At 37.8% G+C, this 18894-nt stretch overlaps 1 protein-coding gene across 8 annotated transcripts in view; it reads right to left on the reverse strand.

Moving 5' to 3' along the window:
* The window catches only part of LOC129698193 (mitogen-activated protein kinase kinase kinase kinase 4), a 270553-nt gene that overhangs the window by 18351 nt on the left and 233308 nt on the right, over nt 1-18894 (reverse strand). For 3 of the 8 annotated variants that reach the window (XM_055637146.1, XM_055637148.1, XM_055637150.1), the window contains 7 exons: nt 14833-15014; nt 13009-13132; nt 11967-12137; nt 6311-6428; nt 4121-4291; nt 3318-3461; nt 2208-2342 (listed from right to left, as the gene is read on the reverse strand). In XM_055637146.1, coding sequence (XP_055493121.1) covers nt 2208-2342; nt 3318-3461; nt 4121-4291; nt 6311-6428; nt 11967-12137; nt 13009-13132; nt 14833-15014 — 1045 coding nt within the window. The remainder of the gene's footprint in view (nt 1-2207; nt 2343-3317; nt 3462-4120; nt 4292-6310; nt 6429-11966; nt 12138-13008; nt 13133-14832; nt 15015-18894) is intronic. The other 5 variants (XM_055637147.1, XM_055637154.1, XM_055637151.1 and 2 more) reach the window with 3 other exon arrangements.

Below are 18894 nucleotides of genomic sequence, written 5' to 3' on the forward strand. Positions count from 1 at the left end.
GAGCGTCTGTGCACAGCTATTTTCAGATCCTTCCAGAGATGTTCGATCGGGTTCAAGTCCGGGCTCTGGTTGGGCCCCTCAAGGACATTCACAGACTTGTCCCAAAGCTACTCCTGCGTTGTCTTGGCTGTGTGCTTAGGGTCATTGTCCTGTTGGAAGGTGAACCTCCGCCCCAGTCTGAGGTCCAGAACATTCTGGAGCAGGTTTTCATCAAGGATCTCTCTGTACTTTGCTCCGTTCATCTTTCCCTTGATCCTGACTAGTCTCCCAGTCTCCTAGTCTGCCATTGAAAAACATTCCCACACCATGATGCTGCCACCACCATGCTTCACCATAGGTATGGTATTGACCAGGTGTTGAGTGGTGCCTGGTTTCCTCCAGACGTGACACTTGGCATTCAGGCCAAAGACTTCAATCTTGGTTTCATCAGACCAGAGATTCTTGTTTCTCATGGTCTGAGAATCCTTTAGATGCCTTTTGGCAAATTCCAAGCGGGCTGTCATGTGCCTTTTACTGAGGAGTGGCTTCCGTCAGGCCACTCTACCATAAAGACCCGATTGGTGGAGTCTTGCAGATATAGTTGTCCTTCTGGAAGGTTCTTCCATCTTCACAGAGGAACTCTGGAGCTCTGTCAGAGTGGCCATCGGGTTCTTGGTCACCTCCCTGACCAAGGTCCTTCCCCCCTGATTGCTCAGTTGGCCAGGCGGCCAACTCTATGAAGAGTCCTGGTGGTTCCAAAGTTCTTCCATTTAAGAATGATGGAGGCCACTCTGCTGTTCGGGACCTGCAATGCTGCAGAAATTGTTTTATACCCTTCCCCAGATCTGTGTCGTGACACAATCCTGTCTCGGTGGTCTACGGACAATTCCTTCGTCTTCATGGCATGGTTTTTGCTCTGACATGCACAGTCAACTGTGGGACCTTATGTAGACAGGTGTGTAACTTTCCAAATCATGTCCAATCAATTTAATTTATCACTTGTGGACTCAGTCAAGTTGTGGAAACATCTCAAGAATAATGAATGGAAACAGGATGAACCTGAGCTCAATTTTGAGTGTCTGAATACTAAATGTGATATTTCAGTTATTTCTTTTAAATTACTTGTTTTCGTTTCTTAATTCTGGAGTATTATATGTGGATTGATGATTTTAAAAAAAATAATAATAATCCATTTTAAAACAAGGCTGTAACATAACAAAATGTGGAAAAAGTGAAGGGGTCTGAATACTTTCTGAATGCACTATAGTCAGGTGTGGGAGAGATTTTGTGTTCAGTATATTAATGAACTAATGGTGAACCTTCTGCCAGACTTCAAATTTATGTGTATCCCAGTAAGTTAAATATCTATAATTTTAACAAATTCTACATCTCCTCTTCAGTTAGGTAAGAAAACTATTCTCAGAAAAACTTTTTATCTAAACGTAAACATTTACCTATTTAAGTCAAGTGCACTCTGCCGTGAACTCAATGCCCAATGTTTTGAAGAAGCCGGTTTGAGACAGCAAGGAAATGATAACTACATCCACTATAATGCTGAGTTTCACCACTTACATGAGTCAGTGAGAGCAAAAACAATGTCAGTGTGGCAACTCTTAATTTTTGTGGTCTCCATCATTTCTTTGTTGGTTAATTCTGATTTTACTGTGAGTGAATGACAAAAGTCTGGTGTTTCGGTTGCAACATGAGCCTACAGATTATGTGTAGAGTACAGGGCATAAGTTGAAATATCATCACAAAGTGTTGAAGCCAATTTTACAAAAGGATGCATATAGTGTGTTCAATTTGATGAAAGATAACTTGCTTGGGATACCAATGTCAAAAATCCTCTTAATATCGCAGGTACAATAATATTACGATTTCTCAGTAGAACACTGAAGGAATAGAATTCATAGTATAGCAGTTTCTTGTTCTTATTATGAGATGCCCTTTGTAACAATTTAGCCATTGCTAATAAATAATAAGCAATGCAGCTATTATATCAAAAAAACATTGAATACTAACATCTGCTGCAGTGTCTTTACAATGATACATTCATGGATATACAATGGCAAGTTTTAGTTCAAGAATAAATATTTTACACATGTATTGTACATAAATAAGTGTGAATATCATAATGTGAAACAGACATTGAAAAGCACCAGATGCAAGTCAAATGTACTGATATTTTGCTACTTTGCCTAGTCTATAGTTTTAAATAATGTTCTTACCAACTTTATAATGTACACATCCTTCTAAATCACCGACTGTTGTCCAGCCTTGCTTTTTCTCTACTTCGGGATCGTTATGCAATATTTTGTTTCTTAACCAAGACAGGTAATATACTCGTAATTTGTTTTTCTTCCCTTTAAATTTAAATAGATAATAAAAGTTATAGATTAGAAAATCAGAATAAGAGTACAACTATTACCATAACATGCTGTTTCGCTTTTCATGTTGAAAAATTGAAGGTGTTTATGTCCATAATCCGATGGGCAACGATCTGGGCATACTGCTTCTGTTGAATCACTCCTGCTACATTTACTATTATATGCCATTTGATAAATTTATTTGGCAATACATTGTTATAAATTATCCTGGCATGCCCTAATACAAGGAAGATAGAAACAACAAACTGCAGATGCTAGTTTACACAAAAGGCCACAAAATGCTGGAGTAAATCAGTGGGTCAGGCAGCATCTCGTAGTACATGGATAAATGCAGTTTCTGGTCAGGACCCTTCTCAAGTCTAAAGAAGGGTCCTGACCCAAAACATCACCTGTCTGTATTCTTCAGAGATGCTGCCCGACCCGCTGAGTTCTTCCAGCATTTTGTGCCTTCTGAATACAAGGAACTTCATTTGAGAGAATAATTTAAAAAAACAAACTGGTATTCTAATTATATTCACTGATGCATGTAGGCCTGGAATTCACATTGAAAAATAAGACATACACATAATTGAAGGAAATCTAGTTGATTCTGTCTGAGATTGCCTGTTCTTTCATAGGGTTTGTTTTTCTGCATCTATTTCCAGTATCATTTCAGAAATGAGCAGACGGTCAAGAAAGGCTGTGGAGGACAAGTCAATGGATATATTTAAGGTGCAGATTGAAGATTCTTGATTAGTAAGGGTGTCGGGGGTTATGGGAAGGAGGCAAGAGAATCGAGTTGAGGGAAAGATAGATCAGCCACGACTGAATGGCGGAGTAGTCTTGATGAAGATCACGCAGTATAAAACCAGCAATGCTGTGAAACAAAATTACATATTCAGCAAAACTTACCATGAAACAGAAAACACCACAAAATGAGTTTGGTATTTCTAGGTTTCAAAGAATATTTACCTGATATTGTTACCAGCACATTCAGGCCTTCAAGCACGTCCATCTGCTGAAACCGCCTCCGATTAATTAGAGGATACACCTTTCCTTGACCGCTTCTGTCCAGCAGCATCAGCCCACTCTCGGTACCCACTAATAAATTTACACCTGAAGAAATGGTTCATAAAAAGTAAAACACCCTTTCTTAGTACAAGGATTTATTTACATTAAAGCTGCAGTTCTGGCCCAGAATCGTCTGTTTTTATTACAGCCATTTCTCACACCTATTCAAATTCAATGCCCTACTCCACTTCAGAGTGAGAATCCCCAACCTCTTACACTTAGGCACATATTTTATGGCATAGAAGGCAGGCATTTGCCCCATGTCAGTTCTCATTGCAATCTCGTCAACACCATCCCCCACATATTTTCCCTGTAATCAAACCTTGCAATTTCAGATTTATTCTACAACATTTTTGCATTGGTGCAAAGTTAAATTACATTGTGGTGGCGTTGCTGTCGTATTAAATTTAAATTACGATTCAAGAAATAACATTGTGAATTTTAACATGCACACACTAAATTTAAGATATAGAATCAAGTAATTGCAGATGCTGATTTATACCCTAGATAGACACAAAGTGCAGGAATAACTCTGCGGGTAGGGCAGCATCACTGGAGAAAAATGATGGGTGACATATCGGGTTGGGACCCTTCTTCAGACTCAGTTATTCCAGCACTATGTGTCTACCTCTCACATTAGGTAGTTACATTTAAGTTACGTTTAAAGTACAAATACAGGCGGAGAGAAAATTGAAAGAACTTGCCCCATAAGGCAGCACAAAGAATCTCTGAGTTGAATCTCTTCTTGTACTTGCGGATTTCTGGTGTATCACTCTGAGGCCTTATATTGGTTGGATTTACGTTGACCACTGAGCCTTTTCTACTGGGATCCTGCCTCATCGATTCTGGTCTAATCTGGTCATTTGAAAAAACAACTAGAAAAACAGAATTTAAAAATCAGTTTGCGACAGATTCAATTCTTATTCCATTCGCATCACCCTCCCTCCATTAACTCTTACATAACTATGATAAATCCAGATCGAACCTATAAACTTTCTCATTCTGTTGATAGCCTTCTGTGTTGTAATTATTTTTAATTACTTCAGATTAATTTCATAAAACTAAAAAGTAAATGTAAGAAACTGAGATAGTTGTTGGCCATTCAGCACCTTATGCTTGTTCCCACATCCAATAACCTTGGCTAATCCTTTAGTCAGTGTCACTTTTCTGCATTAATCCTACATAACTCAATAAAGACAAAAACACAACTGTAGGTGAATTTGGGGCACCTTGAGTTCAAGATGACCTGGCTTTCCCCAATAAACTACTCTTAGTAAATGCCATACTGAAAATAATTGAAAATATTACAAATATTAATTCTGTGGGTTAGCAATGTAATGTGCATTTGAATTAATCAATTTCAATTGTTTTCTTAGTCTCCCAAAGGACCATTGTTCACTAGTTGTCCACGAACCCTAACCCGCTATTTCGATTTTCAGATATATTTACTGAATGAGATAACTTCAAATGTTTTACATTATCTGCTCCTTTACAATTTTAAAAACAGATATCAAATCATGTAGGTAAACAACAAGCAAAATAGCAGAATCATCAACTATTTTCAAAAAATTCTGGGAAAGAAAAAGCATGCTACAGCACTTAAGTTATTAAACAGAAACAAAATGATATATTAAAGTCAGATTAAGCATTTTTAGATAAAATGCTGGAATTTATAGATTCATGGAAAAAGCGTGGAAACAGGCCCTTTGGCCCAACTTGCCCACACCGACTGTAGGACCCATTCATGCTTAGGCTAGTTACTGTTAGCATATTATATTATTATTTTGTCTAGATATTTCTAGCAGTAATATTTTAAACACTTGGGGGTGGACTTTTGATACGTAGATGAACATTACATATATCATACCAGGGGAGGTACGTAGATGAACTTTACATATATACCAGGGGATGGTGTGGGCAGGTCAGACAAGCAGGCACGGGAGAGATAATCCAGTTCTTATCAGATGAGATAGTAAAAACGGAAAGTTACAATTTGTATAAGAATAAAGAGGATCTGGTATGTTCACTTTTTTGTCTACACAACTACTTCAATAAAGAATCACTTAAACTGGAAATAATGAATGGAGGATCAGTTTCTTTTTATCGTCTGCATACAATCACTCTTACCTGCCTGTGTAGTAATGGCACGGAAAGTTGGACATTGGAAAAGTTTGAAATTGCCATTACACCGACCAACATGTCCCATCTACACCAGTCCCACCTGCGGGTGTTTGTCTAATATCTCTCTGAACCTGCCCTATCCATGTACCTGTCCAAATGTTTCTTAAACATTGCAATATTACCTGCCTCAACTATCCCCTCCGGCAGCTTGTTCAATACACCTACCACCCTCTGTATGAAAAAGGTACCCCTGAGGGTATTAAATCTTTCCCCCATCATCTTAAAAAAAAATAAGATTAATTCAGCACTGATTTCTTAAAAATAAAAGTAAGAGAAATAAAAGTTAGCTTTTCAGGCCAATAACATCAGAAAATCGCTGAACAGTTTGATGCAGCAATATGCCAAGTAGTGCATCTTGAATACAAGGGGGTTAATATTCACCTAAATAATTTGTGGAGATGTTGGCCATGGAAAATGTATTTTAACAGAGTGAAGGGAATCATTTTACAGTGCTCCTACTCATCCAGCACCCCTTCCCCCAATTCTGCTCAGGCAGTCTACAAGATATTCCACTTCCAATTCCACTGCTTATCATCCTTTTTAAGATTTCAGTCACTTATTTCCAAAACATGATGCTTCACATAATATGATTGTCAATACACTTTCAACATCAACATCATTCAATTCACAATCAACGTCATACTCTTTTTTAAAAAATCCTGGCCATGCGACATATTCCTACTATGAAAATCATTCTATGATCTCCCACTTACCCATAGATGATATAGTGGTCCCACTTGATGGGGATATTTGCAATAACCTGGGATCTATAAATGGCGTGAAAGATGAGGAAGACTTGTGTTTCTGAAGTGTGTTTCCTGCTGACTGGGTCTAGAACAGAAACATTGAATCGTAAGCAATTAAAATTATCAGCAATTAAACTAGAAACATCATGCAGAATGCATCCCGAAAGATACCTCTGTAAAATATTTGAAATTTGTAAGCTATACTTAGTGACTAGTAATTGATCATAATTGTTTTGCCTGAAAATATTTTGTCTTGTGCTGTGGGTTTCTTTTTATACAATATCTATAGAGTACATCACCTCAAAAAAAATCTTATCATAATAAGATCCACTGTGCTTGAGAAGAATATTGTTAAAGCACACATCTTTAACTACATTTAAATTAAATGAGAGCTAGATGTCCATTAGTTCCAGGAGCAGAATATCTATCTTTCCCTCTCAACCCCATTCTCCTGCCTTCTTCCCATAACCTCTGACACCCTTAAGAATCTATCAATCACTGCCTCAAAAATGACCCATTGACTTGGCCTCCACAGGTGTCTGTGGCAAAGAATTCCACAGATTCACCACCTTCTGACTAAAGAAATTCCTCCTCCCTTTCTAAGGGGGTTCTCTATGGGTGTGAGATTTTCTTAAACACTTTTACATACATAGTAGAAAATGCAAAAAGTGTACTAAACTTCAAATACAGGTATTTTGGGTAGACAGGGCAACAGATTTTTATATTAAAAATTGTCAAATTAATCTTTTTAATTTGTTTCATTTATTAATAAGCCATCTGTTTTGTACAGAAGTAATTAAAAAATCCCTATGCAGTTTAAAATTGTTTTTTAAACGACTTGAGAATTAATTATTTTACACTTTACACAACTACTGCCTTTCAGTTCAATAAAATGTAACATATAATTTTATGTTCATCAGTTTAAATTTATATTGTATAAATCTGAGCAGGTAATCAATTACAGCTTATTTCTGCTACAAGTTCAGCAGCTCACAACATGGTGTTAAATTAAGACCACTGGATGATTAATGAGGTTCACCGCTGCACTTCATTTCCAATGTAAATTATGTAATTTGGTGCAATTAAATTTGTAAGCGTAATTAGACATGATCGGAGATTTGTACAAGGCAACTAGCATTACAGTTTTACTGCTATAAATTTGTCTGCAATAATTTGATAGTTTGAAAGATGAAAAGATGAAACTTTCTTTTGGAAAATGTACTAGGGTATGTTATGCATCAGAAAACCAATAAGAAAAAAATATTTTGGAAAGAAGAATACACCTTTTAGTAATGGCAACTATTGGGCATTTGATAGTTTAAGTTTGCTTTTCTGAATAATGTACACTATGATTTGTTACAGGACACTGGGCTGAACAGAATAAATAATGGTTCAAAGCTCTTCCTTTAAAAGTTACGGCTGTTAAAGATACCATTAAACCACTAGATACCAATAAAGTTGGCGTTTAACAACATTAACACATTGCAAGAGTTAAATATTTGAAAAGCTACCTAGAAAAAGAATGTACTAAATCAAAAAAATATCTGTTTTAAACCATTTTATTTCAATAGCTGACTTTTCAGTGCATTTCAATAATGAAGTGCTAAACTCTGCTTGGCAGGAATATTCTGCTGGAATTTAAACTATTCGACAGGATAGAACTCAAACTATGCATTCACTTGTAGTGAGATTACTGAAATATCCTGGATCGCACAGCTGGAAATATTAAAGTCCTTTTCAAATCTAGCTGTTGCCCCATAATAACGTTATGATCTTGCAATAACCAGTAGCATGATTGGTCAGAGAAGTCATTGCAGCAACTATTTTCATCCTCCTGACTGTTTGTTAAGAAACAATTTGCTATTAACAAAATTACAACAGCCAAATTCAACAGAGTTTGTGTTTAACTTTACTTATGATGCATTGAACTGGTTTTCATTGGAAACTGTAGACTTTCAATTAGTAAATGGTATGGTATTGCTGCAGTCAAATGCAAATACTCTTAAATTACAATGACATTTTATAGCAACTACCAAAATTGAACACGGGTAATTATGCCCCGTGACATCAATCGCTTTGATGTTTAAAATGTTAACAAATGGAATAGCCAAGATTTCACAAGAATAACATAATGTTAAGGGGACAAAAAGAGACAAAGGTTGGGGAAAGGAGGAGAGGGGCTGGAAGAAAGATGAGCTAAAGAGAGGAGCTAAAGGGGAATGGAACCTTCAGAGGAAGGCAATGGAATAAGGAAAGATATGTGTCTGGGCAATCGGGTAGTTCAGAGATACAGCACGGAAACAGGCCCTTCGGCCCACCGAGTCCGCGCCGACCATAGTTTCCCGCATATTTACACTATCCTACACCCACTAGGGACAATTTTTACATTTACCAAGCCAATTAACCTACAAAACATGTACGTCTTTGGAGTGTGGGAGGAAACCGAAGATCTCAAGAGAAAACCCACGCAGGTCACAGGGAGAATGTACAAACTCCGTACAGACAGCACCCGTAGTCGGGATCAAACCCGGGTCTCCGGCGCTGCATTCACTGTAAGGCAGCAACTCTACCGCTGTGCCACCGTAGAAAGCTGGAGCAGGAAAGAGCCAGTCAGATCAAGAGAGGCAGGAATCCAGGGAAAAGGGTGGAAGGGGGGCCAGCCTGAGTGAGAGAAGTAGCAAGTGTACCAGGTTTAGACTAGTGCTGGCAAATGTGCGAAAAGCCATGTGTGAGAGGAACCCCATGTGAAGGAGTTTATGCTGGAAACTACGGTTGCAGGGAAGGGCTGGTGCTATGTATACGCCGGAGTAAAACTGAAAGTAGCTGCGCAACTATGCACTTGAGACAGAAAAAATATATACATTGAAATTAAACATCAATCAACAACATGCTACAAATCCATTTTATGCATGAGAACATTCTGGTGAAATTTAAAAAATTGCCTTTTTTCCACATAACCCTCTGACAACTGTAAGTCTCTCTTTGGAAATATTTACATTTCCAATACATGCAATGAAAAATGTTACACATTTAAATATAAAACATAACAAAACTTAAGTCAGTGGCAAATTAAATTGAGTGTTCAGCATAGAAACATTGTCCAGCCCATCAGGTCTGCCACAAGAGCCTCTTTGCACCGTATTTCAGCTTAGCCTTCAATGTATCATTGTATCATTTGGAGAAGAATTTTGGTATAGTCTACCAGGCCAAATAATTCACAACAATTTCTGGGAGAATTAAAATCTGTGCAATATTAGACCGTAATGGAGAAATGTGACTGCAGTGATCAAAGGGTTAATAATGCTTGTTTCACCCAAACACGCAACTAATCGCAAAAGCACAAAGTATGAAATGACATGGAATGTTAGTAAAATTATAGGAAATGACAGTGATACTTTGATAAAGAAAAACTTGCCAGTTTAATGCTTATAAATGTTAGGATGGTTTCACCAATATGATAAAAAATGGAGTAAGGAATAACTGATCACACTTGCCAAATCACATTTTTTGTGCCAAAAGGGATGATTTTTCTCTTTATACAGAGAAACCAAAATAGGCATTCAACTTGCATACATCTTTTTTTTTTAAACAAATTTGGTGGCCAACAACAATAATTTAACACATAGAGGATGGAGGTTAAACTTTTTCCATCAACATCAAGTTTCGGTGAAGTTGGGAATGGCAGGAGGCATTAAAACAAGATGTGTAAACAAATTTTGATGTCGTTTCACAAGCGATTCAGCTTTGGATTAGACCTGGCAAAATGGAAGTTAATAAAGTATAACCAGATTTCTATCAGCTGCAGCTTTTTGCTTTACTTTTAGAATACAGTAATTACTTCTCAATAATCTTTGCATTCTAAAATAAGATCTAAGCAGAAAATTCAAACCTTAAATCCACTTTTGAAAGTCAAATCAAATAAGAATAACCTTCACAGCACAATGAAGCAAAATCTGTACAAAAAGCAAATCTAAAAACATAAATGGGAGGTAACTATGTAAAATGGTTGGATGGTAGCAGAGAATATGGATAAACAGAATGAACTTTCAGCGGCATGGTGCCTTGAGCATCTGCACTAACGCTTCTGTTTTTTTCATCAGTGACTTGGATAAAAAGTAGGGGGTTTGTATTGTTAAGTCGTCAAGGACACGGGTGGCAGAGCGAGTTGTTTAGAAACAATTTTATAAAGGGACATGAACAGAGAGATTAATTTCATGTAATAAATTGTGATATAATTCACTTTGGATCCAAGAAAGATGATGCAAAATACTCTCTTGACTGCAATATGTAATGAAGTGTAAAGGAGGAGAGCATTTCAGGTGACTGGGCACAAATCTAAAAGCTAGTGACCAGAAGCAAAAATAATTGTTCGTCTTACTGCATGTAGGTGTTCCATAAATTGGGAAAAAGACACGGGACAAATATTCAATTAGTTTTCAGCAATATAATATGGAATGTCACAAATTTGATTTTCAATAAATTAATAATGACCAATAGTAGTCTTTTGGAGAAGGGTTTGGCACTACATGCAGAACATGCCACATAATTTTCCCAAAAATAATTTACGCATTGCAATAGATATTCACACCTTGAGAGATAGGTGGTGAAGGAAATGAATAGAGTCAGGTGTGCTGACCATGGATTATCAAGAAGTGAGGAATGGTGCCAAAGGAAGGGAGAGGTGAGAAAGAGTCAATCTGCCACCTGAATTGGAGCAGAGAGAACATGGGGAGGGACGGAAGGGCGGGAATCAATGGGTGCCATCATGAGGCAATGGACAAAATACACAATGCGACCTTAGCTTCTCACCTGGGACGTCATAAAAAATATTTATTTTAGAAATGTTTTATTGCTTGCATGTTCCCAGGGAAGAGTTTGGTACTTTCTCTTTGGGCAACATTGTAATGAATGGTTCACTACCTTTGAATGCGATATCTTTAAATATTGAGACTAACATATATTACTGACCTGGCATTGAAGTTAGTGGATTTCAAAGGCAGAACAATGAGAGAATACAGTTGAATGACATACTGTAATCAATCTGATATTTTACTGTTAAAATCATTTTGCTCACTAATATTTAGATCTGCGCATCTTATTTGTCGTATCATTACACAAACTCCAATTTTTAAATAAAAGATAATTTACTGAATAATCTGCAATGGTTTTTTTAATTTTTAATAGCTCTGTGCAAATTATTGCCAACCTACTGAAGCGATGATTGCTGAAGAGATGTTTATGGTAATTTCTTTGACCAGGTCCTTAACAAAAAGCACACTGAGACAACTTTGTAAGTCTAATCCAGATCTTTGACCATAAAATAAATCTACATTTGTTTTTACTCAGAGGCATAATATTTGTTTATGGAATGGGAACAGATTGTTTGTTCCATTACAATTTGTTTTAGTAGATCAAACTTTATAATATTCATTAACTGGCAAGTTTGGGGATCCAAAATTTCTACTTAGTAATAGGATTTAGTATCTTCTACAATTGTGGTGTAGAATTGTTACACAGTTTAAGTTAAAGATGAAAAACAATGGAGATTAACTGGAATTCTGTTGTGGCCAACTAATTTACAGGAGTGGCACGGAACAGCCGCTAACTATGGTGTCAAACATACCTCATTAGTAGTAAGCTCGTCCAGGGGCAGCTGAGGGGACATGATAGGAGACTGCTGGCTGGTTGGGGAGGTGGAGGAATGGCTTTGCTGTATGAGATCTGGCAAGAGGTGAATGCGGGATGCAAAGCCATTACTCTCATGGTGGCTGGCACGCTTTAAGTCACCTGCGCTCTGTAGAAAAAACAGGCATACTTGTCTTGCTGAAGAGTTGCTCGAACACCTATCACCCTAGCAGTTAATTGGCAGAAGAGTTAATGTAGCAAAGTTGGATTGTGCAGGTTTCATCTAAGCACAACTATTACTAATAAACAAATGTGGTAAAATTTGACAAAACCATTTTAGTAGATAAATACTACACTCTAGGTAGAACATTAACAATAAGTGCCATCAATTTTTTTAAAAAGCACATTGAATGTATTCCCAATCCTTTTCTTTGGATGTTGATGAGACAGTGTTGTATGATTCACAGTAAAATTGACAGATTTTGCAAGTTTGATGTGATGCACTGTAGGGTACTCAGTATTGTAATATGCCCAGCTTGTAAGAATTAGTGTGATAACATTTACAAATGATATGGAATGTCAACATGCCTCTCACTAAATGTTGCCATTTTTTTAAATGAAAGGCAAACAATGAAGGTAAAAAGCTAGTTAATGCCCGACAGTTGCAAATGTGAGCTTTTAGTTAAAAATAAAATTGAAGTTAGAGTGAAGACACATTAAAGGAGGCTTGCAGACATGTTAGTTTCATTTAGAAACATCTTAAGCTAGTGTCAGACTTGGGAATAAACATATGCATTTCTAGGATTTTGAACTGCAGTCACCTCCTGCCCATCTAATTTATTGTTACGATGGACATTGCAATTCATGCAGGTAAACTGCAGAGATCTAAATGGCCTGTGCTCTGGCTTAAAAAAAAACTGCCTGAAGAACTGATAAAATTATTTTGATTACTGGCTATTAATGTTAAAAATAATGTTTAAAAATTAAGGGTAAATAAGAGCTTATGGGCAAGAGACAGAACTTTCTGTCAGATACATTACCTGTCGAACTATTAAAGTGCCATCTTTAGAGGGAGTAACAGAAGTTTCAGTCAACAGCTCCAGATCATCACGAACTATCATTGTATTCACTGATTCAGTTTCTCCATTGCTCAGCTTTGACGACCTGATAAATAAAAGTCCACAGGTATATGGTATGTAATAGTGGGCAAGGATTGGAAATCCATATAAATTATGGAGAAGGCATAAAATACAAGAGCCTTGGATAGTTTATAAACTAGTCATACTTCCAATGAGTTATTACATGTAAACCATTTCTAACTATTTTAATGAATATATATTTTAATAGGGGCGAGGGACTGGGAGAGTCGAGATGTACAGATGCTCCCTGGGTTATGAAAGCTTGACATGTACATAGGCTGCCTTATGTACAGACTATACATACAAACGAGCATTCGGGGGACCGGTGGGAGGAATTTGCTGGCTATTGTGGGGCTGCAGGCAGTCGATTCAAACTATAGCTGGACCTTTGCCACATCAAACCAAGGAAGAATATTTTCCTGTTAACACGTTGATGTCCATTTTGCAAATCCTATCAAGAAACATGATATCCGAGCCAGCAACTGTGTCCTTTTTAAAATATTCAAAAGATTTAAAACCTCATCTGCAATAAAATCTTTTACAAGATTACCATTATTAGCTGGAAATATGTTCAGGCTATATTTTGTTAATATCATCTTTATTATTAAGAATGGCAAAATGAGATTTAAAATGCTTCCTCAGGCTATCTATTCCTATAGGACAACCCACTTCTGGAGTAATCTGCTGTCGTGTCAGAACTCTATTTGTGGCCGCATTTCCAATTTGTGAATAATTCGGGATACGAACCATTGTCAGGAGTGGACCCCTGGAGTAACTTGGGGAGAACCTGGATGGACAATTTCAAGCCTGTTGAAAAGACTGCTGAATAAAACGCACTTGGGGTCCGTGGTTCTTGTAGCAAAGACTCAGGGTACTAAATAGTTAGGCTAACTTTTGATAAAACGCTGGTTAGGCCTTAGCTGGAAAACAGTGGTAGTTCCAGCAGTAGGTGTCTTGAGTAAGTTATGAGCAAAAAACAAATTGCTGGAGGAACTCACTGCCAGGCAGCACACCTGGATGGCAATGGACAGGTGATGTTTCAGGTCAGGACCCTTCTTGAGACTTGAAGGATCCTGACCTGAAACACTGTCTGTCCATTTCCCTCCACTGATGCTGCCTGGCCTGTCGAGTTCCTCCAGCAGTTTGCTTTCTGTTCAAGATTCCAGAATCTACTGACTCCATTGAGACAGTATTTCCAAAAACAGTATTTCCAAAAATATTACAGGGATTAGGACCTTTAATTCTGTGCATAGATTAAAATAACTAGGTACGTTTTTCTCAGAGCCGAGATGATTAAGGGATTTGATGGGCGTGTTCAAAATGATGAATGATTTTGATTTGATAGATGTTTCCAGTGCTAGAAGGGTTGGTAATCAATGGACATAAAATTTAAGGTGATTTACAGAATCTGAGACGGCATGAGGAAACTTCTGGAAAAGAAAAATAGCAAAGTTATGAGAACTGGATGCAATACTTGAAAGGATGGTGTGGCAATTCATTATTAACTTTCAAAAGAGAATCAATTTTACAAAGGGTCTGCAGATCTACAGGAAGAACGGGGTGATTGATGTTGGTTGGAAGGTTCTGCTAAACAGCCATCACAAAAGAGATGGACTCAACAGCTTTATCCTATGATGTAATTCTCTCAATAACTAATAATTATGAAGATAAATAATGCAGAAATATATTGCATGCACTTCATTACTTTTAACCAGAATTACATACACTGCCCTAGCATCATCCGACATGGGTTCCGTTTCATCAGTTCCTTCTTGGTCCAGGTCCTCATCTTCTTCATCGGTAGTTCCTGATTCATCACTCGACGAAGAATAATCAGTAACTTTCTGAGGAGGCCGGACATCATCGACAGCTCGAAGCTCTTTCGCTAAGGCAGCAAGATCCTGAAACTAAAATAATCAGGTCACTGTTCAAGTATTGTGGTTAAGTGTTTAACATGAAGCAAACAATTGCACATCAAACAGTAGCAAGGCTTCAAATGATGACATTTGCCATAGAAACATAGAAAATAGGTGCAGGAATAAGCCATTCAGCCCTTTGGGCCAGCACCGCCATTCAATATGATCATGGCTGATCATCCATAATCAGTACGTCATTCCTGTTTTTCCCCCATATTCCTTGTTTCCATTAGCCTTAAGAGCTATATAGGCATCCACTGCCTTCTGTGGCAGAGAATTCCACAGATTCACAACTCTCTGGTTGAAAAAGTTTTTCCTCATCTTAGTCCCAAACGGCCTATCCCTTATTCTTAAACAGTGCCCCCTGGTTCTGGACTCCCCCAACATCAGGACCATTTTTCCTGCATCTAGCCTGTCTAATCTCTTTAGAATTTTATAAATGTTTATTAGATATCCTCTCATCCTAAATTCCAGTGAATACAAGCCTAATCAACCCATTCTTTCATCATATGTCAGTCCTCCCATCCCAGGAATTAATCCAGTGAACCTACGCTGCATTTCCTCAATAGCAAGAATGTCATTCCTCAAATTTGGCGAACAAAATTGCACACAATACTCCAGGTGTGGTCTCACCAGGGCCCTGTACAACTGCAGTCGGACCTCCTTGCTCCTATACTCAAATCCTCTCACTATGAATGCCAACATGCCATTAGCTTTCTTCACTGCCTGCAGCACCTGCATACTTACTTTCATTGATTGATGTACAAGAACACCCAGGTCTCGTTGCACCTCCCCTTTTCCTAATCTGACACCATTCAGATAATAATCTGCCCTCTTGTTCTTGCCACCAAACTGGATAACCTCACATTTAACCACATTATACTACATCTGCCCACTCATCCAACCTATCCAAGTTACCCTGCAGCCTCATTGCATCCTCCTCGCAGCTCACACTGCTACCCAGCTTTGTGTCATCAGCAAACTTGGATGTGTTACATTTAATCCCATTGTCTAAATCATTAATATATATTGTAAATAACTGAGGTCCCAGCACTGAGCCTTGCGGCACCACACTAGTTACTGCCTTGCCATTAATTCCTACTCTTTGCTTCCCATCTGCCAACCAGTTCTCTATCCATGTCAATACCCTACCCTCAATACCATGTGCTCTAATTTTGCACACTAATCTCTTGTGTGGGCCATAATCAATACTTAAATAATAATAAGGGATATATATACACAGTGAGATAGGATATCAAAATAGGAATACTTCCCCCAAAAAGATATTAAACATGGAATAAACTGGCAAGGCCATTTAAGATGTAAACAACATTTAAAAATACATTTGGACAGCTCCATAGATAGGAAAGGTGGAAAGGGATATGGACCAAAGCAGGCAGGTGGGTACAGCAGAGATGGAGCATTTTGGTCAGCACGGACAAGTTGGGCCGAAGGGCCTGTTTCCATGCTGTTTGACTACGGCATTAAGATATAAAGGGAAAGCAAAATCTGGACGGGGAGTTAAAGGTGATTTCAGTCAAATGTATCAACAAAAGATCAAATTATTGCAAATTGCACCATGGATTGCAAATTAAAACATTTTAAACATTAGGTAGGTGAATAATTCAAGGAAATCAGATCCAAATTCAAAAATTATTTTAAACCAAAGATGAACATTGACTAAAAATAGTCAAATTGCTATCAACATAAATTAATATTATTGGGTGATAGGGAAAATTACTTGTCAATTGAGAGCTAATTTTTTTAAAACAGGTTTAAAAAAAAAGATTTATTGAACTACATTGTGGGATTCTCTGCCTCAGAGGGCGGTGGAGGCCAGTTCTCTGGATACTTTCAAGAGAGAGCTAGATAGGGCTCTTAAAGATAGCCTCATGTGAGCTGTTATGGTGTCTGTTTATGATGTCTTGTTTATTCTTCTGTACAGCACTTTGGTCAACATTGGCTGTTTTAAAGTGCTTAACAAATAAAGTTGGATTGGATTGGATAGCGGAGTCAGGGGATATGGGGAGAAGGCAGGAACGGGGTACTGATTGGGGATGATCAGCCATGATCACATTGAATGGCGGTGCTGGCTCGAAGGACCAAATGGCCTACACCTACTCCTGCACCTATTGTCTATTGATTACCAACAACGCAGTCCCACAATTCATCTAAACTGAACATTTAGACTTGACACAGCTTTAACTTCAAAGGCACGCTACTCATTCTATCATAGAACATCAGCTGCCCACTCTCCGACTCCAAATCATATAAGTATCGGTAACACTGAGTCTGTAAAAATCAGCAAGCTAAAAGAATAAACAGCAAAAAAAATCCTCTTTTTCCTATTTTGACATTACAAGCCCACTATGCCAATTTGGATAAGATGCATCAAAATGCCCTGTTTCCATGCAGTATAGCACTATGACCAAAAAAAAGGCATCCTCTCAAGACATCAAACAAACTTATGCTTTGCAAAATGTTCGATTTCTGGATTTAGGCTATAGACAGACAACAATTATTTTATACATAAAAGTTGTTAGTATTAATGTATATATTCGTTGTAATATGAAAGAAACAAACTCATATTAGAGTAAGATTAATCAGATTTGTTCAATAAAAAGTTATCGACACATGCACAACCCTAAAAACTCAAACAATAGCATAAAAAAAAATTCCATTAAATCAGCAGGCAAGAAGGAGACAGTTAAAGTAGCATAGCTTACCACTTCACCCTACAATATGCAGCAGCCCAAATGAATGTGATAGAATCATGTGCCATTGGTCATGTCAGTAGGGTACAAAGAGAAAAAAGAAAATGCCTACATAAACAAATACATTTGCATTGCATTCATGTATTTTATATTTACTAGTAGTCACTGTATATAATATATAGAAATATATGTTATTTGCATGTGCGCATAGAACCATTTAAAATTCAGTTTGAGCTAAGGTTTTATGTCATGAAAACAAACATAGTCTAATTAACCCTGCATTTCAATATCAACTTAAAATATAAATAGCGTTCAAAGTTTAGTTGCATTTTAAATGTTAATTTACCGCATTTCCCGGCATCCTAGACGCTATTTTTTACCTTGAAATAAGGCCCGAAAAATTACCTGCATCTTGGAGGCCGAAGGTTAGATTGTTCATAGGCCTATAGCGGGGTGTCAAACTCATTTAAACTCATTTTAGGTCACAGGCAAAATGCGACTTCATGCCCGCTCTGGCATCGGGGAAATCATCCCGTGGGCCAGGTCAGACTCCTTCGCGGACCGGATGTGGCACCTTGGGCCACGAGTTTGACACCCCTGGCCTATAGGAAGTGTTTCAGTACTATACGGCAATCCAATCATATGTTTTGACGAGAAGAGACATGCGTTCGGAAGCGGTTGATTTTTGCCACTTCAAACACCTGGTCTAGGGTGGAGCTCTGTAAATTCTATTTAAATTGTGTAACACTGTAAATTGTTTAACACTGCCCATATTACGGCGTCTGCAAAACCAAGGCGTTCTTATACCATTGGCTATAAGTTGCAAGCTATTGGATATCCGAAAGAATATGGCAACAGGGCTGCTGAGAGACATTTTGGACCACCGCCAACTGAGAAAATGATACGTTATTGGAGGAAGCAAGAGGACTTGTTGATAAGAATTAAACGGAGCCTGCATTGTTCTGCAGCAAAGTGGCCAGAACTCGAGGAAGAAATGAAGAATTGGACAGTTGAGGAGAGAAATGCGGGCAGGTCAATGTCAACAAGGACTATTATTAACAAATCAAAGTTGAGGGCAGCAGCACAAGGTCATGGCAAGTCAAGTTGGTGGTGTAGATTTATGAAGAAAAATGGACTTTCAATGAGAACTAAGACAA

The sequence above is a fragment of the Leucoraja erinacea genome, chromosome 6 (genome assembly GCF_028641065.1).
Source record: "Leucoraja erinacea ecotype New England chromosome 6, Leri_hhj_1, whole genome shotgun sequence".
NCBI lineage: Eukaryota > Metazoa > Chordata > Chondrichthyes > Rajiformes > Rajidae > Leucoraja > Leucoraja erinaceus.